This window comes from Grampus griseus (genome assembly GCF_964374135.1).
Source record: "Grampus griseus genome assembly, chromosome: 5".
Classification (NCBI taxonomy): domain Eukaryota; kingdom Metazoa; phylum Chordata; class Mammalia; order Artiodactyla; family Delphinidae; genus Grampus; species Grampus griseus.
This window is the reverse complement of record NC_138998.1, coordinates 49,841,159-49,862,894: the sequence shown is the minus strand read 5'-3', so window position 1 is coordinate 49,862,894 and position 21,736 is coordinate 49,841,159. Positions and strand designations below refer to the sequence as shown.

The window sequence follows — 21,736 nt, the reverse complement described above, 5'->3', positions numbered from 1 at the left end:
CAACCGCTTTCAAATCCTCACTCACTCGGTCTCTGGGACCATCTTCTTGTTTCTATTTTGCCGCTGCTGCTGCGTCTGTCACCTCTCCTGGCTGCTACTCGTTACCGGGACCTTTCAGCACTGGAGGGCACCAGGCCGTGGGCCTTGCACACCTCTCTGTCATCTCTGCTTAAACTCTTGGACATCTCATCTTGTCCCAGGGAAATATAATGCCATTTATATCCTACTCCCAAATTTATTTGTGTAGCTCAGACCTCTGCCCTGAATGCGAGGCTAGTGTATTCAACTGCCTACTGAATAGTTCCACTTAAATGTCAAATAGGCATCTCAAACTTAAGTGTCTGTACAGCTCTAAGACTCCACCCCATTCCTGCTCATCAAAAACCCCACTGTACCTCCTGTGGTTTTCCCCATCCTTCAGGTTGTTCAAGTCATTATCTCTGAGTCACTGTTGGACATCTTTCTTCCTCTCATACCCCTGCCCAAAGCATCAGCACATCCTTTCCCAGCCTAGTCCAACTACACTCTTTCATATCTGGTTGCTGTAATGACCTCCTAACTGGTACCTGTGTCAGCCCTTGCCCCACAGTCTGTATTCACTGTCCCTTTCAATGGCCTCTCACTGGATACAGAATAACCTCTGAAGGCCTCACAACTGCCTAGAAGACCCTATCTAATCTGCTCACCGCCACCACCTTCCCAAAGAACCCAGGACCGCTCTGCCTTCATCGTCCACTACCCTCCCTCTCACTCGCTCTGCTCCAGCCACACTGGCCTCCTTGCTGTTCCACAGGGACACTAAATTTGCTCTCATCTCAGGGCCTTTGCAACTTGCTGCCCCTTCTGTCCACAGAGCTTTTCCCCAGACATCTACACAGCCCATTCAATCGTATTCTCAGGCTTCTCTCGAGTGTTGCCTTTTCAGGGAGACCTCTTTGAACACCATATTAAAACTTACAGTCACCCCTACCCCAACACCCGTGACCCCACTCATTTCTTATTTCCCTTCTCTGCTTTTATTTTCATCATAGCATTTGTCACCAGTACAGTATTTATTTCATTTAATTACTCCCTGATTAGAATGTAAGTTCCACAAGGGCAAGGCTTTCGGGTTCACTGCTGTAGCCCTGGCAACTAGAACAGTACCTGACACAGAGTGTGTGCTCAATAAATGTTATTAACAATATTTTTTTCCTTATAAGAACATTTGGGGATTTCCCTGGTGACGCAGTGGTTAAGAACCCGCCTGCCAATGCAGGGGACATGGGTTTGATCCCTGGTCCAGGAAGATCTCACATGCTGCGGAGCAACTAAGTCCATAAGCCACAACTACTGAGCCCACGTGCCACAGCTACTGAAGCCCGCGCGCCTAGAGCCCGAGCTCCGCAACAAGAGAAGCCACCGCACCGCAATGAAGAGTCGCCCCCTCTAGCCCCACGCGCAGCAACAAAGACCCAACGCAGCCAAAAAAAAAAAAAAAAAAAACATTGGCAACCACCTTACAAAAAAATGAAGGTGAAGTACTCTAAAATCTCGTTTACTTCATGGGAGAGCTGATGAGGACAAATTATAATACAAAAGAAAAGTAGTCTGATCTCTTAAATCAAAGTTTCACTATAATGTCTGTGTATCAGTTAATTTCAAAGAAGCAAGCTAAGAGCATTCATTTGCTATCAAATCACTTTTGAAACCCTTCTGTAATATTTTTTACATCAAGTCCTATTTCATGACAACACCAACTTTCTTTCTGGTAAAATTTTTATGTCACAAATTAAGAGTACAGTAAGTCCCCTACATATGAATGAGTTCTGTTCCAAGAGTGCGTTCACAAGTCCAATTTGTTCGTTAAGTCCAACAAAGTTAGCCTAGGTACCCAACTAACACAATCGGCTATATAGTACTGTACTGTAATTATTTTCACACAAATAATACATAGAAAACAAACAAACGCAAAAAATAAAGAAAACATTTTTAATCTTACAGTACAGTACCTTGAAAAGTACAGTAGTACAGTACAACAGCTGGCATACAGGGGCTGGCCTCGAGTGAACAGGCAAGAAGAGTTACTGACTGGAGGAGGGAGAGGAGGTGGGAGATGGTAGAGCTGAAGGGTCGTCAGCAACAGAAGACGGAGGGCAAGCTGCAATTTCACGTGAACTAACTTACGTGACTGGACGTGCGAATGCACGTTCGCAACTTTGAAAGTTAGCAACTTGAAGTTTCGTATGTAGGGGACTTACTGTATATATTTAGAGATTTTATTTTTGGATACAAATTTATCACAGGGGCAGAAAAATAAGATACTGTGGAGCCCAACTTCCATATCAACTAAGGCTTTAATCACCATGTAACAGAAGGAAAAGAACATGGCTTTCAGAGTTGGAGCTTTGTTCACACCTGGATTCCATTATTTACTAACTGTGTGATCTTAGGCAAATTAACATTGCTGTTTCCTCAGATGTAGAATGGGGATAGTAACACATAATTCAAAGAGTTATTGTAAAGATTAAATTTGTTAACATGTCAAATCCTGGCAGAGTATATCAGGCCAGCTGTCAGTGCTTCACTTCCCTCCTTCTCCCTGGGAAAATCAAGAACAAAATAGCAATAGCAATTTTCCTAAACCAATTTTCTTAAAACAAAACAACAATGAAATACTTTATTTTGAACTAATTTTAGACTTACAGAAAAGTTGCAAAAATAGTGCAGAGAAATTTCCATATAATCGCTCACCTTGCTTCCCCTAGTATTAATACCTTACATAAGTATAAAACGATGATCAAAACCAGGAGATTAACATCGGTACAACGGTATTAATGACGTACAGACCTTATGTAGTTAGATTCAAATCTTACCAATTTCTGATAACGTTCTTTCTCTATTCCAGGATCCTGCCTAGCTTTGTTCTAGCTTTCTCGAGTTGTATCAATTATATTACCAGTTTACAATGGAAACAATTCAAAAGAATCTTACTAAAATATAAGAGTATGTCTATAACATACAATATGCTTCATGTGAATAGAATTACTTGGGTACACGGTAATTAAAATATTCAAACAAGAAATGTTCCACCCAATTTTTATAAAACACAGTATAGGTATCACAGTGATTTAATTTTTAAGGCACCGAAGAGTCAAAAGAATATTCATCTTTAACCTGATTTTGTAGCAGTGTCAAATGAAAACAATTCAGATTTGGTCTATAGGTATCAAGAAATCAATACAGGTTGGGGAGACCCTTTTCCTGGCAATACTTCTTTAGCATAGCAATGGCCTTGAAAGTGCTATCCCCTTCATAGGGTCTGACTCATTTTATGACAATTAAGTACAGACACTTGAAAATATTTACTATTGTTGACAGGGAGGCAAGATTATTATGCAGGCTCTATTCTTACCAATGTATCTTTTAAAATGCAGTTTTGGGAAGTTAATGCTAAGTGACAACATATACCCCGAAAAGGAGGTAGAACATTTTAAAGAGACATCAAAACTCAAAAGCAGATTGAAGTTGTTTCCTGTGATGGCAGACAGTTTTTATTTATATGCTGCCTTGTTCCAAAAACAGGAGTGTAGCACATAATTTAACCTCTTCCCAATGACTCAGCATGGCTGTTATAAAGCTCAGATAACGTGCTATGACCCTGACTCACTGATGAATGGTTAATTACATCCCAGGCCCTCCATTCTAGAAGGAAGGTGTGTATAATGGAAGAGTTTAGCCGGAAATGTTTATGACAAAACAGCCTTCAGAATTCAACAGAACAGCTTCAGTTGATCTGGAAAGTTAACTTAAGAAGGGAATATTTTCTCCAAAGAGGCCCGAGGCCCAGAGACACTGAGAGTAGATGGGCTTGTAATAAGCAATATGATCCATGACTTAAATCAGGTGGAAACCTAAATCTGGCATCTTTGCTTCTTTAACTGTTTAAATCTAAACATGTATGAAGAAAGAATTCTTCAAGGTCAAGAACCGCAAGCGATTAATCTTTGTATCTCTCCTTTTCATCATCGGCATCATCCTTTGATTCTGGCACAAAGTGGTGCTCAAGAAATGTTACTGAACAAATGGAAAGAAATGAACAAAGAACCCTGTTTTCTCAGGACAATATGGTTTTTCAAAGGGAAAAAAAATATTTACCCAAGTCACTAAAATGAAAGTAAACCCATGACTATTGTCACTCTTAGGGGTTAGGCTAGGAGCCAATTATTCTTCATGTTATTCTATTTGGACACCCAAGTGGAAGCTTACAGATAACAAGCCTTGTTAATGGTCACTGGGACGTGGGAGGTGGGTCTTAACAACTGAACGCAGACTGGTTCTAAATACTCTAGTGTTTGTTTTTGGCTCCATTTAACATCTGGAATGGGAAGTTTTATATGTTTTTTGCCTTTTGTCTAAGTGGCTTTCCCACCAAAATGCGCATCTCAGAAAATTCATACAGAAGGTATCTTCCCTAAGAAGCTGTGCCACCTTTGCCTTGGACTCGGTCCTTCATTCAGTGAATTAACCAGCAAGCAAGATGCAAGCGTGGTGAGAAGTACAGTGGAGATGATTCTGGTTTTGTTCCTACTTTTTAGGACCTCTTGGAGAAGTAAAAATTAACTGTAAAATACCAAAACAATTACATTTATTTTTATTTAAAAGGACTCTTTTTTTCCATATCGCCCCTCCTGATGGCCTCCATCACGAGCCTTTGAGTAAGTTTCCCAGAGTCTATCATGGAACACCAGTATTTGTGAGAGATGTCCGAATAGTGTCAGCCTACCTGTAACCTACAGCAATACTGTGCAGCAGGCAACAGATCCCTCATTTCAAAGCCGGTGTCTGTCCCATGATAAATGAGTTCTAAGGATTCTTCATCTTCTCCCCACTCCAACCTGTACTCTGAGATATCAGCACCAGAGCTTTCAGGACTCTGGAAAACGGAAATTTAAGTGGTTAATTTCATTGAAAAGAAAATCCTATGATGTTTGTGTTCAATTGACTAATCCGAGAAAGAGAGCAACATGCCTTAGGATATTTCAAATACATGAAAAGAAAAGCATGAAAAAGATACTCAATTTCCTCTCAATTCTGACCAGTGGTAAAATTTCCATAACTCTTGGCAAGCGCCAAGGCAGATGACTGTGTAAAACCTGTATGTGAACTTAAGCTTTGTGGGTCCCTCATAACTTGCACTGGGGGGCAGATAAAGTAGAAGAAACAAGCTGATGCAGAACATGTGCCTGACTTACCTCCCAACTCACTAGGACACATCCATCAGGCGTAAAAGAGATACAAGGTGCTTTGCACTGTCCAGGAGGCCCTGCAGCCGTGGTAATTTCTGAGACATCAGAATAGGGACCATACTGAAAGACAAAAACACATGCGTGCTTGTAGGTGTGTGCGTGTGTACACAACACAAGCTTATAACCAAACAAGGGCTAAGCTAATGCCATCATCAATACAATTGATTAAAAGTATTACCTAATGGTCTTCACTTTCAGTTGAATATGTAGGTTTTCTTCTAACATACATTCCCTAAGTAGTAAATGTCTATTTTATAAATATATATTTTTTTAATTCAAAAGGATTAGAAAGTTGGTTTACTAAACATTTTTGCTGTGACCTAAGAAACAAAAAATGCTGACTTTTGCTACATCACAGCATTCTCCTTTAATTTCTCAGAAGGCTTCAAAGAAAACTAAGTCAGATGCACACTGCAGTTTAATTTTTAATGCCCAAAAATCTTCGTGGGATTGTTGGTTATCAAATTTTGAGTACTTCTTCTAGTTACTGGTATTTTCCATTTTGAAAACCAATGGTCCTGTTAATGTTTTCTCAGCATGTCTCCCACCACCTCAACTATTTGAAGGTTTACACTGCACTCCTCTCCTCCACCACCATCAGTGACCACACTGCTCAGAGCCAGCCACCGCTACAGATTTAAAACACGTCGAGAGAACCATCACCACCATGTTAACAGTGGAATATGTGATACTTCAATGAGCTGGGGCAAAGAGTGAAGTAATTTTCAGGTTAATGAAGTATGTGACTATGTTTTTCAAAATGGAAAAAAAAGATTAAAAAAACAAAAAAACCCCCAAACCTCTCACATTTTCTAACAATATAACCTGCAAATATACTGGGGGTGGGGGAGAAGCTCTCTGAAGTGGCCCACAGAAGGTGATTATGAGTCAAATATATGGTTAACTTCCAATGCAACAGAATTTAAAAACAAGGCTGAAGATACTTTCTTTATATGATAAATTAGTGAAAGGAGAAAGTAAAGCTCAAGTCAGCCCAGTTGCACATTTATCTTTTTCCTTTTTAACAGCACATTTATCTTTATCATGAAAAGATAAAAAAAAATCCCTCTGAAAAATTGATGGGGAGAAGCACCAGATTAACAGTAAAATAGGATTTCTTCTGCAGCATCAGTGATCATCACCATCCATCCTCTTTTTTTTTGCATCACGCGGGCCTCTCACTGTTGTGGCCTCTCCCGTTGCGGAGCAACAGGCTCCGGACGCGCAGGCTCAGCGGCCATGGCTCACGGGCACAGCCGCTCCGCGGCACGTGGGATCTTCCCGGACCGGGGCACGAACCCGTGTCCCCTGCCTCGGCAGGTGGACTCTCAGCCACTGCGCCACCAGGGAAGCCCCCATCCTCTTTTTACTTATAAAAGTTTGGGTGCATAGGCTTTCTTATCTTCTCACCAATACATTTTTATTGTTTAGTTTTGTGTTTGTGTGTGTGTGTGTGTGTGTGTTTTAATTTAAATACCTGTATCTGAAATTCTTTCCTAATGAGCAATTAGAAGAAATCCAGCTCCTGTTAAAGGCTTGTGATGATACTTCAGACCAAATGTTTTCATAGTCAGCATGGCTAACACGAAACGGACTAAAGACAAACATACTTTGCTTCTGAAAGGCGTGAACAGGACCACCGAGAACTAGAAGAGTCATTGTCAACTTCTTGTCACTGTCAGTGGGCTTTCTTACTTGTAAAAATCTCATCAATTAATGACATCTATTTATCTGCATGGAGTGCATCTATACACACCACTGGCACCCTGTGGGCCTTTAGCAGCGGTTTGCTCTACCCACACCCTTCTACCTTCTTTTATGTTTCTGCCCATCTTTGACACACCAAAAAGCCCTGTAGTTTCTGGGTCACTTCACTCTCATTATGAATTGCCCCCCAATCCATATCACTCTGCAATTAAAAAAAGACAAAAACCAATCACCTTTGTGGATATAATATAGACATACTCTTCCAATCTCTAACAGCCCACCTCAACAACTTCAGATGGAGTAGTAAGAAGGACCAGAGAGTTCTACAGTTTTCACTTGAAATAAACAAAAAAAAAAAAAAAAAAAAATACTGGCCTCCCTAGCCTCTACCCCAGTCCAGTTTTAAAAACTGATGTAAGACATTGCTGGGTAATTTAGACAATATGATAAAGAAATATTATGTAGTCCTAGTTTCCCATAACTAATTTATACAGTCGATGAGAAAATAGGAAATTATTTTAAAAACTACCAAAAGCATCTAAAGGGTGATGTTGTTATTAACCTTGAACTCTATCTTAATAGAATGATATGAGGACAAAACAAAATTTCCAATGTTGGGTCTACGTGAAATCAAAACAGTGTATCTTCAGAAATTAGATTTTACATACACTTCTTTAATGGTTGTCAAGGTTGGACAGATACTGCTAAGGATTTTAGGAGGGTAGAAACAGAAGTGCCAGGACCTTATATTTCTGTTACGGTGTATAAGCGTGTACTCACCCCTCCATCATTCAGAGCTCTCACCCTGAAGCGATACATGGTTCCGGGAAGTAGGTTGCCAACGGTGCACTCAAGCTCGGGCCCGTGGTACACCTCCGAAGCTACATCCTCAGGTTCCGTCATCTCCACGCTGTACTCTGAGACCTCACAGCCACTTTCAGAGGCAGGAACATCTGGGAAAGGAGAATGTTTTTCATATCAGAACACTTTTGTGTTTCCAGTTGACCCTATCACACCTCACTTTCCACAAGGTTTGCAAAATATCACGTAGGTGGCCTGTCCTCGGTATTTACAAAAGAAACCCCACTCCAAAAAGAAAGATATACAGAAGAAAGTTTTTGAATGATGTTATCCATACTTTCCAAAGCAAGTACGTTTAATGATATTAACAAAATTCCAAAACTGTAGAACTTTTAGGCAATTCCTTTATATTCTAATGCCAGGTAAACACAAGAAATAGAGGGGAGAAAATCTTCTCCTTAACTTGAAACCAAAGGACACATTAAATCAAGTTAGAGGACCCAAAACTGGCACACTATCTTATTTTAGGCATAAGTGATGGGGAACAATAGTCTGACAGCGTTTTGCAGGTTTATATTTGCAGTTTTACATGCTTGTAAATTGTTGACCCGACAGGAAATGCTAATACAGTTTGAGTCGATACAGTAAAACACCAGGACCCACGCTCAACAAGGCAGCAAAGATGAGGAGGAATTAGATGTTACCTGATGAACTATTTCTTGGTTTAACCTCTAAATTGAGCACAACTTTTATTTTATGAATAAAGCTGAAAAATTCCTGAGAAGACTGGCTGCTCTGAAACATTTTCTATAAAAGTGCCCTCTGAGGGTAGAGGATGAACAGCACGTGTGGCAACATCAGGAATATAGGAGGGTGAGTGACAACGTGGGGAGAATACAAACCCAAGCCCATGTACATTGAACAGAATATGGGCATTTTCAATAGAAACAAATATGGTTTTCAGAAGGGAGACCTGGGACTTGATTACAAAGCATGAAGTCTTAAACTCAATCTCCACTTGTCCAAATTGGCAACGTGAAGATGTGTTCACTCACCCCACTCTAAGTGGACTTCTTTGTGCTTTGGTCTACCCAAAACCCTCGGTGGGCGACACTGACCTGGTGCAATGCTTAGTGTGCGAACAGGGAGACTTTCAGAACACTGCAGGAGAAATACAGGAGAGAATCATCTCTTAGTTACTTTGAATTTATCAGAGCTCTATACACCAAGCAAATTCCACCCCATACCTGCAAATGCTTCCAAAGAGGGTTACACATTGAATGTTTACACTTTTTATGCAATAAGATCTTCGTCTCTGTGTGGTGTGTGTGTGTGTATGTGTTTGTTTTAAGTATGGACATATACCGCATACAGCACTGGTAAAAATAATTATTTCTGATGTCAGATTTGTAGGTTGACTTTCTGAGTGTTGTGTATCCTAAGCACACGGTTATTTTCCTTTAAACAAAAATTAGAGACCCTTCAGGAGGACAGAAGAGAACACAAAACAACAGCTGGATGCAGTTCTTAAATGGTGTCATAAATGGCCAACCATCCACATACAGAGCAGAAAAGCAAATAAAGTCAATATTAATCAACTGAGTCTGACATTAACCAGCAGGTTCTGTTAATACTAAAATCAGCAGGCCTTCTTTTTTGCAGGATCTGGTTGCGTAAGCCTGGTCGTATGGAAGCTGACCCCTTTTTGAGACAGGAGGAGCATGGTAGACCCATGCAGCTCAACCAAATTCAGCCTCCATCCTGAGGAGACGAGGTGCAGAGGAGATGTACTTAGGCATTCAAGGAGCGCTGCCGCTTCTGTGTAGGCTTGTGCAGCACCTCGCATGTAAGAGGAACTCGCTGATCATCTGTAGCTTTGATGTGGACATCCCCACCCTGGGAGGCACTGCATAAACGTCGTCTAGGTGGACCTTTTTTTTTTTTACCTCAGAAGTCTGTCTATATGGACAGTCTAGACATCATAGTACCACTATCCTTGGGGGGAAAAGAAAATAAACATAAAACGACGTCAGAGGTGGGCTGAGTGGCAAAATTCGGCACCTAATGGCAGGTGTTCTTTTGAAAAGTCAACCCAGTACAGGGTAACAAGGTTATAAGCCACCACTGCACGTGCACTCTCTCTCAATACTAATGGTTTCAAAACCACAATGTTAAACATCTCTACAATGAAAACATCTTTTACCATATTGCCTCTCACTCACTTTCTGAATGTTAACACCATTTAGATAATAACTACTGATATCTCATTTCTAGAGCACTTCATGTGTACATGTTACGTTGTTTTGAGCCTATGAGAACACTGTGAAGTTGAAACCAAGTTTCCTGACGTGTTGAATGGTTGGTCTAAGGTCATATAAATTGTAGACAATGGTGGTGATCCTTTTGTGATGTATAAAAATATTGTCACTATGTTGTGGACCTGAAACTTATGTAATACTGTAAGTCAATTATACTTCAATTTAAAAAAAAGAAAGAGACAGCAAGAGAACTGGGGCTGCCTACAGATGTGTAGGTTGGGCACTGCGTAATCACAGGCGGTGCCTTTCAGCTCAGTCATCATAGATTTATGTGGCTTTTACAATAATTTTCCAGCAGATGGCAGCAAAGTATCTCAAGGAAGGTGTGTCTCTCATTTTCACAAAACTGCCAGATGTGGTACAAGAAAAGCTGTGCTGGAGGCCATATATTTTTTTGCTCTAAATTCTACGCTTTTCTATCATTGCAATAACTGAGATTCACCCCCTTATTTATTAGCTAATGAAAATTGCAGACCACCCTCAACTTTCAACTGTCAGGTGATCATGGCAAAGTCTTCTGAGAAATTAAGTGAGGGATGTACTTGGAAAGCAGCACAATTCAGTTGAGAATCATTTGGGTCTATCTTTTGATACCCACTAAAGCACAATTTGGAAAACTCTGAATTCATGACGTGATACCATGGCAGGCTGCATTACCAAGATACATTTTTAAACAGCAATTTATTCTGATGTTATAGATGGGTTGTCTGAGTTGGACCAAAGATGTTTACTTTTATACTGAAACAAAACCAACCTGACTGTGTCCACCAGTACTTATGCAGCATGCTCGGAGTTTGTACAAAGTGCCTGGTTTCAAGTGGGTGAAAGTGTACTCTGTAGCCGACCCACTGTAGGCCACTTCCCACTGACTCGCTGCAAAACAAGACCCGTGTATGAGATTATGCCTTTTGTAAAAACGTAACAGTACCAACCATTCCTGATAAGAAAAAGCTCTAAGTGGTTTCCATGAAAACCAGCATCTCCTATTCTTTCTCTTTTCCCTAAACAGCCACAGTGCCCTCTTTCCATCTCCTTTACAAAGTTAAATACTAAAATAACATGGAGTCATTTTTAATACTTAGTACTGCTGGCTAGACTACTTATATCACCATGATTACGTTTGCTGACTGTGAGGTTGGGATGCTGGAAAGCACACGAAATCTGCAGCTTGCCCCGCAGCAGGAGACAGCGGATGGTGTTGAGCAAGCTAGGAAGTGGTGATGGTGTGAGAAGCCCCTGAGGCCAGCTGGGCAGGCGGAAGGCTGCTCGGCCACAAGGTTCCTGGTCAGACCAGGGCACCACTGAAGAGTTTCTCCTGGCCCTTATCTGCCCGGAGGTCACAGTGAGTGAAACCTCCCCCTCCCCATACAGACCAAGTCCTTTGGGTAAAAGGCCTGCTGTCTCCATGGAGCCCCACTTAAAAGACAAAAACACCTGAGGGAGTGACATTAAAAATGAAACATTCAGTGTGACCCAGGTTATCTGACCACTTCTCTGGAATAAAGCAAGCAAGCAGAGCCACTGGAGGGGCCTGGGTGAAGCTGATGCCACCAGGTGAAGAGCACTGGGGATGCTTCGACTGACGGCCTGCCTGCCCCACAAATCTGGGATGTCTATCCTCCTCTGTCTTGCTCCCACTAACACAATGTTTCCAGCAGACTATTTTAAAGGAGGCCTTTACTCCATGCAGTTGTTTTAGGGAAAATACTTTTACCCTGTTCCATGATAGTTACTAACTTCCACAAATGCCCTCAGCTGCTTATTAGGTCAGATTTACAATGAAGCCACGTGCACTAGGGCCATATGACAAGGGGGAATATTAAAGACAGTCATCCTGACATTACCGATCAAACAACCTGCACTGAAAAGGCAACTGGGAACAAGGACTACCGAAGAGATTCAATTAATCATTGACGTCACGCACTGGCAACGTTGTTAACTTTTAGGTACAGATGGCATCTACTTTTGATCTGTCACCAGTGGTCAAGAGAGCCACAAAAATTCAAAATATATTTAAGTTTTCACGATGAGCCACCGCACATGCGTGACTTCTCTCCTAGGTCAGATTTTTAGCATAGAATGTGATTTTATGTTAAGAACAGCTGTGCCCATCTCAAAGCATTTTCATGTTTTTCAGCTTAAAATAGGGCCCAACTGACATGAAAAACAAAACACTCCAGGTGGCTATCGTGGCACAGAATAAAAAGCAAGCCACACACCTGCATTGCTTGTTTGTAAAAGCTGCTATTAACTCTTTCCTTTTTTCCCATATGCATCACTTTTTTAAAAAAAATTTAAGTTACAGGGATTATTAGAGTGGTGAGATGGGTGTCATTTTTAAAGTTCGGATGACTATACTTTTTTCTATTAAAGCCTAATAAATTTTATCAGAAAGAAGATCTAAGAATTTTTTAAAAGACACTATAAAGGGAATCTGATCTGTAACACTGTCCCACTTTAATTCACCTCGTCTGACTAGTAATGAAGAAATAATATGACTCAGAAATCACAACAAAAATGAAGACATTTTCTGAACTTGTTACAAAGCGTGACACTTGTCAATAGCCCACAGCAATACTATATTTTGTCATCCTTTGTGCACCAAACTCATTTGCTGTCTCCAATTTACCCTTCCTGCTGATTGCTTCTGACACTTTCTCTGCTTATAAGAATTTCTAGAGAAAGCGTGCCAAGAGAGATAAAAAACACATTTATTCTATTAATTGGGACCTCTGGTTTAAAGAAATGACAGAAAATTTTAAAAACGACAAAAACGTACATTTCAAGCAGACTCTGATCCCCGATGCTGTGTTTGAAAGAAAAAACTGTCAATATGTGATTAAGGCTTGTTTATTGTAGTACCTCTATCAATAGAATTAATGATTGCCCGCTATTATTATACAAATGTTTATCTTATTAGAAAACAGGACTTGAACAAAACAATTTCTACAAACTTCACCTTCAGAATTTCCATCAGTAATCTCTAGCAAGTACTTGAGTATTTCTGAACCACCGTTGTCCTTTGGAGGATCTGGAAAGTAAGCAAATGCCTTATTAGTTATAAAAGTGTATTGATTTTTGTTAGTAAATATTATTAGCACACATAGAATCATATAATATACTGTCTAAATTCTGGATTCAACCAAAAGGCACAATAATTAATATATTATTTCACCCAACTCCTTTCTCGAAAAACAAAGGAAACAAAACCACAAAACCTTCTGATTATCAAAGCGTAGAGCTAGAAATGTCAAAAATGTTAGCACTTATTTAGTGAAACATGAACAAAACTCAAAATATGGAGTTATTTTTCTAAGAGTTATGTTCATTTATTTATTTTGAGATTCTGAAGCCTGCTCTTCAATATTTGATGGTTTTTATATAAGACAAAATATACATATATTTCTTTTTAAAAATTACTTTATCCTTTTTTTATTTCACTTATATCATCAGTGAGAGACGGAGAGGGAAGAAAAGGGAGGTGCAAAACTTACTGACAAAATAAATAAAAGATCAGAATACAACAAATCTGTCCCATCAGTTTGCTACTAAGCAAACTTTGTATCCCACATGAACCTAATATAAAAGCAGAGCTGCGGATCAATAAGAACCTGTACCAAAGAGCCGGTTTGAGGAGGAGGTTCCGGCTTGTTACTAGAGCCCTGTGCGCCTTAGGTATCATATCTGTCTACTGCTAACTCGGTGCCTGCAAGAGTTTTCTTTTCTGAGCAGGAAAATATCTTTTTGCAAGACTACACAGAATTTGCTTCTACTATCAGTTGGCCACCTCTGTATTTCAGATATACCCTCAGGTTACTCATATAATTTCCGTCTCCCTTCACCTGTAATTTCTATTAATGTATGCAAACTTCGGCAATAGATATTTACAGCAATAATTAAAATATAGCATATGGCTAATGAAAGTAAATACTCAGTGTTGACGGAACTTTCTAGGATATTCTGAGAATAAAAGCTTTAGATCTGGCAAAAAGCACACCTAGATTTTTTGTTTCTCTTAATCGTATCCATCTTATAGGGAATAATTCTGCCTCAAAATTACCACATAACTTGAAGCAGTTATATGTCTCAGTGGTTGGTCTCCAATAACAATTTAATAATGTTTTAAATTCCCTTTACATTACTTGACTGCCAGGTAAAATCTTATTTTAGATTTCTTTTTTTTTTTTTTTTGCCTGTTTGGTAGTTACTATTATTGTATGACATTAGTGACAATCATGCATATTATGTTTCACATACAGCTGCAAATGTTATCAACATTCTAATGGCATTCATTTCGCTGAAATAATCCATGCAGGTGAGCCACAAAACCCTCTACCAGATCCCCACAAATACCATGATGAACTTCAATATGAAAACCTTCTGAATTCCAAGACTTCCAAAGATATACAAACAACTAGTCTTCCTAATTCACTGTAACTTAAACTTCTGTAAAATTTAATATGACTTACCTAAATTTTGAAATTTATTTTTAATACTAAGTTTATACATCAATTTTTATATTAAATATTGCTACATTTTTAAGGGCAAGCTATTGAAGAATGAAATATATTCAGAGATTACCACATTCAAATCAATAATACATTAAAACTATAGGAGAAAAAATGTGTCTTACAGGAAAATCATAAAGTAAATGAAATGCTCTTACAATTGTCAATTTTACGAGTTTGTAGAATTCTCAGGATGTTTCTCATACATATATTTCAAACGTGTAAAACTCCCTCAAATAATATGATTTGTTTGTTTATTGGTTTGTCACTACTGAAATTAATCAAGTTTTTAAAAACCTGTCAAAAAAGCAGCAGCAGCAACAGCAACAAAACATACCCCATTTAACACTAAAACCATGAGATGTAACTGGTCCTTTAATGAGGGGTCTTGTAGGAGGTCCAGGCCTGTCAGGACTCGTCGTACAAACCAAAACTTCACTTGGGCAGCTTTTCCCTTCCATATTAGAAGCAGTCAGCTATAACACAACCGAAAAAACATTAATGTGCTTTAGATATCAGGTCTTAAACCAGTAGTGACTTTCAATATGGCAAGATCAAGGTATCCATAAACTCACACAGACAGACACACTCACATATTCTCTTTCTCTCTCTCTCTCTCACAGTCTCAAACTACTAATTTATAAGTGTTTATTTAATGGAGTACTTATTTTCTATACAGTTTAGCTATTAACAATTAAAAATAAAATAACAAGGTAGGTTTTAGCCAAAGATATTTTTACCCTTTCAAGAAGACAAAACAAAACTAGTATGTCACCACCCAGTTCACAGTGTTTTGTGGAAGGAAAACATGGAGGAAAAGCAGATAAAAATAACCTTGCTTATTTAGGAGTAGGGCAATGCCACCTTGTGGAGAAATGCTAGCAGTATACCTATGATCTCACAGCCAGCATCGAGTAACAAGGATTTTTAAAAATATCAAAAACTATCATTTTCCTTCAATAGTTACACATGCCACTGGATAATCCGACAACTATTTACTGAGTGACTACTACGTGTTAAATAACATGGTTTGGCTCACAAATTCAGAGAAGGAAAGGGGGAATCAGAAGACAACCGCATCTCTCCAGAAGGCACACTGTCACACTAGAAAACACCGCGCTGGGCTAGAATCAACAAACAGCGGGCAGCACACAAGGCAGCCTGCTGTTCCCTTCTCTCCTAACGAGGTCGCAAAGAGTTGATTCGACGCAACGTCGCCCAACGCGGAGCCCAAGTGGGGAGGGGGTGGGTAACAGAAGAGCAAAAGGAAAACGGCTGAGAAAAAGAAAATGGGCAAAAGAGCAAAGGGCGACAGAGAAAAGGGAAATCTGATTAAAAGAAGAAACTGTGAATAGAAAGGTGTGACGTGCAGGTGAGAGACAGGTGCGCTGGGCACCCGGTTTGGGTCTTCCCAGGCAAGGGCATCTGGCCACGCTGTGATGCAATTTATTACAGCACATTACGGCAACAGGTTTCTTTCTCAAAAGTGGGTTTTAAAATTAAAGTTGGGTGTGTATTTTACAGATGTTACCTTAAAAGTGTAAAGTGCAGCGAACTTAAAAATCTTTTAACCTGTACAGGAGATTTAAAATGGTCAAGGGATGAAACATAAAACAGCTTCATTTTTAAGCAGTTCAGGTACCAAAATGACTGACTTACCCTGAACTTATACTGTGTGCTTCTTTTGAGATTTTTCACAGTACAGGTTAAATCCTCTCCAGTGTATTTTGGGTGGAAAAGGTTATCCTGAAAAGGCAAAGCCAGAAAGAAACATCAGTATCATAAAATCTGGGCGTTAAATACCTTGTCTGTAGGATTTTTATATTGCCTCCTTCCAGCATCACCAGCGGGCCAGAAGTGTGGCAGCTACACCAGAAAGAGGGCCAGAATCCCACAGTGCTTTAGGAAAAATTTAACTCTATCACATCATAATTTGTCCTGGATCTGGGTACTTTTATTGGGAGACTAACACTAATCTGAATGAGAACAATGTTCTCTCTTTGAGAGAGTGTAAATTTGCTTTGGAATAGATGTCACCATATACTTTTCTCACGGAGCAAATTTTTCTGGTTACTCAATAAGCATTTTAAACAATGAATTTAACCACCAAATTAACGAAGCTTATGTAGTTAAAAAAATTATCTAACAATGTCGTCATGAAAAAAGGCTCTTGTACGGAGATCCTTACTGTCAAGCTGCAACGTGCTATGCAATCCACTGGCTGGGGTTTCTGACACAGTGTCCTCTTATGGACAAGGGGGAAAGCAGAGCTTGGATGGGGAAGACATAACCCTTCAACGGGATAAATATCCTACTGAAAGCTGACTGTACAGAATTCATTCAATAATATTCTCAGTCATGCACACATCCATCCATCCACCCACGCATTCATCTCGGAGCACCTTCTATGCATCAGGCTCTCTTCCACGCTCTAGGGGTTTAGCACTGCCCAAGAACAGAGTTAAGTCTTGCCCATCACAAACTGACATAATAGCCAGAGAAAGCAATTAACAAAAAAACCTACAGACAAACATGAAGCATGCTGTGTGGTGTTAAGTGCTGTGAGACGAAAGTAAAGCTGGGTAAGAGGATGGAGTGGTGGAGCTAGGAAGCACTGCTTCCAAATGAAAGCATGGGGATGCCATCTACTCAGATGGGGAAGGCTGTGGGAAGGCCAGCTCTGCAGGCTCCTTAAGGCAGCCACATATGGCTCCTCCAATTTAAATGAAATACAATTAAAAATTCAGTTCCTTGGGCTTACAGCCACATTTCAAGGGCTCAGCAGCCACGTGTGGCTAGGCACTATCTTATTGGACAGCACACGATACAGAACATTTCCATCATCACAGAAACTTCTCCTGGACAGTGCTGTTTTACAGGGTGGTCAGGAAAGGGTCGTCCAAAGAAGTGACATGTGAGAAGAGACCTGAAGGAAATGAGGGAAGTAACTCAAAGATATCGGAAGGGGCATGAGAGCCAGAGGGCACCAGAACTGCAAAGGTGGGGCGGGACGGCACAGCTGGTACGCTCAGTGAGACTACAGTGGCAGGAACAAGGGCAGGAACGAAGACCCTGAATGTGGAGGACCTGGAAAGCACTGTGAGAGCACTGGCTTTCCCTCTGGAAGAGAAGGGAAGGCACTGAGATGGGAGGGCTTCTGAGCAGAGCACTGACATGACCGTATTTGTATTTAACAGGATCACTCTGGCTTCGTGTGGAGAACAGACTGTAGTGTAGTGAGGACGAAAGTAGGGAAAATACTTAAGAGGCCGTTCCATAACCCAGGGGCGAGATGATGGTGGTTCAAGAAGTGTAGTAGCTGTGCAGATGCTGAGAAACGGTCAGATTTCTGGGTAACTTTTGAAGGGAGCTTTGAAAGGCTTTGCTGACTGACTATATATGAAGTCAAGGAAGAGCCCACGGGTTTCTGGCTTCCCCAAATGAAAGCACGGGGATGCCATCTACTTGGATGGGGAAGACTGTGGGAAGGCCAGGTTTCTGCTAGTGGTTACAGTGGTAGAAATTAAGGCTTGGTTTCAAATTTAGGCAGCGAATCTAATTTCACCAGTGCATCCTGTAGTTATGATAAAACTGACTTTACCGAACACACACGAGGGTATAAAATGTGCCAGACTTACGTTTTCGTCCTCCTGGATTTCCAAGGTGTAGGTGACTACTTCCTCAGGTGAACAGCCTTCTGGTTTATTCCACTGCAGTGTGACCCATGTGACCCCAGCTCGAACAAGTCTTGGTGCAGAGGGCATCTGAGGAATGTTTCCTAACGTGTAGCACACCACCTCTTGGCTATACCCACTGGAGAGAGACAGACCCGGTGAGACACGCCTAGGGGCACGGGCGGGGTCTCGGCATTTCAGAAGAGCAGGGATAAGCCCACCTGCTGCGCAACTTGCCTGGGTGGGAAAGTCTGGGGCCTGACAGGTTCATTGAGCAAAGGAAGGCAAGGATCCTTTATGGGATATTCCCTACCACAACTTCAATTTGCCCCAATCCACCCCACTGCCCCCTGCACTGCTCTGCTTAGGTCTGCTACTGGAAAAGCATGCCATGTTACAGGACAACAGATTTAAAAATTTACTTCCCCCCGAAAGCACCCAGGAGAAAGCACAGCACAGCGGTGATGGTGACAAGCTATGAGCCACAGCTACCAAGGAGCCTTCAAATCCATGTGAGAGCAAATAACTGTCTACTGATAAAATAAATGTTTTACAAATATATATGGTGCTATTTTCCAAATGTTTGTAGACGCCTCTAGTTCATTTACAAATTCTTGAACTGTAGAAGCCTTTATCATTATGACCGTTCAACCAGTGCACTCTAAAAATACAATGGCTGTCATGGGTAGGGAAGGAGGGCTGTAAACCTTGTGGTCTTAAGAAGTTCTTTAGGCTGGAAAAACGGTTGGGACCAATGGTGTGCTGAACCTTTAAGAAGATTTTCAACAATCAGTGATAAAGAAAAAGATTTTTCCCTTAATCAACAGTTACCCAAGAAGTACAACTGAAATACGGTCTTTTCAGAGCACCTTTAATCCACTGATGCTCCACTATAAACCTGTTCTTGCCTTTCTCTAGCAGCTTGGAGGCAAGCCGTGTGTCCTATCCAGTCCAGATTTTCTCCAGTCCTGTGAGTATCTGCCCGGGCTTGACAACAATGGACGGCCCAGCAACTCTTTCTTTGTATCAGCAAACACTCAGACACAGTTGAAAAAAGGCAACTGAATGAGTAGCTTGCTAAAGTGATGAAAGGAAAAGGCACACAACCTGAAAAAAATAAAGCCCCCAGAGGATTCCTTTCAAAATCTGTAGTTACCTTCCTCCTGATTCTCAGAGACCCCTAGTGGGCCTTTGCATTACAGCCTGCAAGGCTGCAAAGAGGCCACACAGTGGCATTTATCACCTCAGAAGGGGCTTTCTAGCCTCTGATTAGGATTCCCTTTCAGAAAATCTCTAACTGGTTCGGTGTGGAGGCAGCAGGCGACCTTGCGCCTTTTGGCAACGCGACAGAAGACTCAGAAACACCACACAGACGCTTAAAGGCATGAGGACCAGGAAACGCCATACCTGGTGCCAATGTCATTCCGAGCAGCCAGCCTGAATGTGTACCCCATTGCCGGACACAGCTTTGTCAATTTGCAGTGTTTTTGGCTCCCAAAGAAGCACTGTCTGAAACCACTGTTTCTTTTTCCCTGAAACAGCGAAACAATGCAAAGAAGTTTAAAAAAACATAATAAGAGAATGAAGGAATATTTTGAACAACTGTTTAATTTCCTAGTTTGGATGGACAAAACCAAGAGAAGGAAAGTGCTCTACAGTGAAATGCCATCCCTAACACAAAGGCGCTACAGAAAGCTGTGTTACCGAGAGGGATAATGCACGGTCCTTGTGGTATTTCGTCAACAAAATAAAAAAGGCCCTTTCAGGCACAAGGCAGTGCTCAAGTGAAGGATCACGATTTCTCAGATCTTCTTCCTTACTTGGTCAAACTGCCTGATCTGACTCATAGGAGTGAGTCTGCAGCCTCACAGGATTGCTAACTCTGGAGCTGCACAGCCACCCCCAGATGGCCCAGCACCTGAGGACCAGGCTACGCAGCTCTGCAAGCCACAGAAAGTCCTCCCTGGTCTTCTCTCTCCTCTCCCGCCTTGTGGCAGCCCCCAAGCCCACACGTGTACATTCTGGCTAGTGAGCTGTTTGTCTACTCATCCCTAAATACTGGGCGCATGCCTTTGACTCATCTTGTCCACATCTGGTCTCCTCAAGGCAGTGCTCTGGACAATCTGGGAGCTCTATCAAGGCTTGCAGAGTCGAACTGAATGTCTGACAAGCACTTCATCTATACATATTACAGCCATTCTTAAGTTTCTTATGAGGCTGGAAACATATTTTAATGCATTCCTAGCCTTACGTGATGCTTCAAACTCCTCGAAGGAAAAAGAAAACACTCCAGTGGGTTCTCTTAATAGAAGTAAGAAAACAAAAACAAAAACAAAAACATAACTTAACTATGCTGTGCCATGCTCAGAGCCATGGAATACTCACATCGGCAGTTTTCTAGAATATTTCATACCCATAATCCACAGTATTTTATCTATGTTTACCAGAAGAAAACCACATGCTAACACTGGATGAATTAGCATTTTAATCAGACAGCCGGGCCCAGGACTTCCAGGAATGTTTGAAATTCTCAATTTATTACATAAAAAAACAAAGAAAGCACATTTTTCTCCTAAGCAAATTTAAGCATTTCCTTCCTTAAAGCAGGCCTCCAAATGCTTACTACTGAAAGAAACATTCCAGGTGAAGTCTAGTTAAAAATAAATATACAACTAGCTTGAAGTATCACTAGGTTGAACAGATTAAAAACCACCATGCCACATTCATCCTCAAACTCTTCCCAACTCTCCCCTCACAAGCAAGGTGGTACCCTTTTTCCAAGGAAGGGAGTAGAAGCCCTAACAGTCCTTAAGATGCAAAGTTCATTTTATCAAGGGTTCAAAGTACATTCAGGTGCAACTATGGAAAATGGGGAGTGGGGTGGGCAGGCAGGCAAACATAATGTCTTTCAGCGGCTACTTCAGCAAAGTCACCCTGTGACTTGCAAATCACGCCCTTATGCTTACTTTAACCTTGAGTGTTAAGGTTGCTGCAGACAATTTATTCACAGAAAACCCGTTTAGCATACATTTGCATAATTACATCCAGTGTCTGATTACACTCTAGGCGCTGCATGCCCTGGTATGTTCTGTATCCATTTCAGGCAGTAGCGTGATCTACGTTCTTTCCTCCACTACTTCTGAGCTCAGAGTAAACAGTGCAAGAAAGGCACATCCTGCTGCCATGGAAGCCTCATCCCTTCCAAACCCAATGTTGGCTCCCCTTCAATGCCTCATTTTTCCTATTTCTTTGTTTGGTCTCCTTTGCCCATTTCTCGTGCTTAGAACTACAGCCAGTAAATAAAAGCAGCCTGTTCCTTACTAGGTTGATTTGCTTTACTTTGGTGAAAACCGGGCTGTGGTTTAAATGAGAAAAAAAGAGTGGGGAGGCATCAATGATGGAAACTAGACTTTTATTTTGAGGGGCCAGAGCACTGGGGC

At 41.0% G+C, this 21,736-nt stretch overlaps 1 protein-coding gene across 2 annotated transcripts in view; it reads right to left on the bottom strand.

The window, feature by feature from the left end:
* FNDC3B (fibronectin type III domain containing 3B) overlaps nt 1-21,736 on the bottom strand; it is a 357,932-nt gene that overhangs the window by 47,049 nt on the left and 289,147 nt on the right. For both annotated transcript variants that reach the window (XM_082654911.1, XM_082654912.1), the window contains exons 12-21: nt 19,704-19,828; nt 18,261-18,435; nt 16,282-16,368; nt 14,960-15,098; nt 13,074-13,145; nt 10,869-10,987; nt 8,852-8,957; nt 7,776-7,948; nt 5,235-5,348; nt 4,766-4,915 (exon numbers count right to left, since the gene is read on the bottom strand). In XM_082654911.1, the coding sequence (XP_082511037.1) occupies nt 4,766-4,915; nt 5,235-5,348; nt 7,776-7,948; nt 8,852-8,957; nt 10,869-10,987; nt 13,074-13,145; nt 14,960-15,098; nt 16,282-16,368; nt 18,261-18,435; nt 19,704-19,828 (1,260 nt within the window). The remainder of the gene's footprint in view (nt 1-4,765; nt 4,916-5,234; nt 5,349-7,775; nt 7,949-8,851; nt 8,958-10,868; nt 10,988-13,073; nt 13,146-14,959; nt 15,099-16,281; nt 16,369-18,260; nt 18,436-19,703; nt 19,829-21,736) is intronic.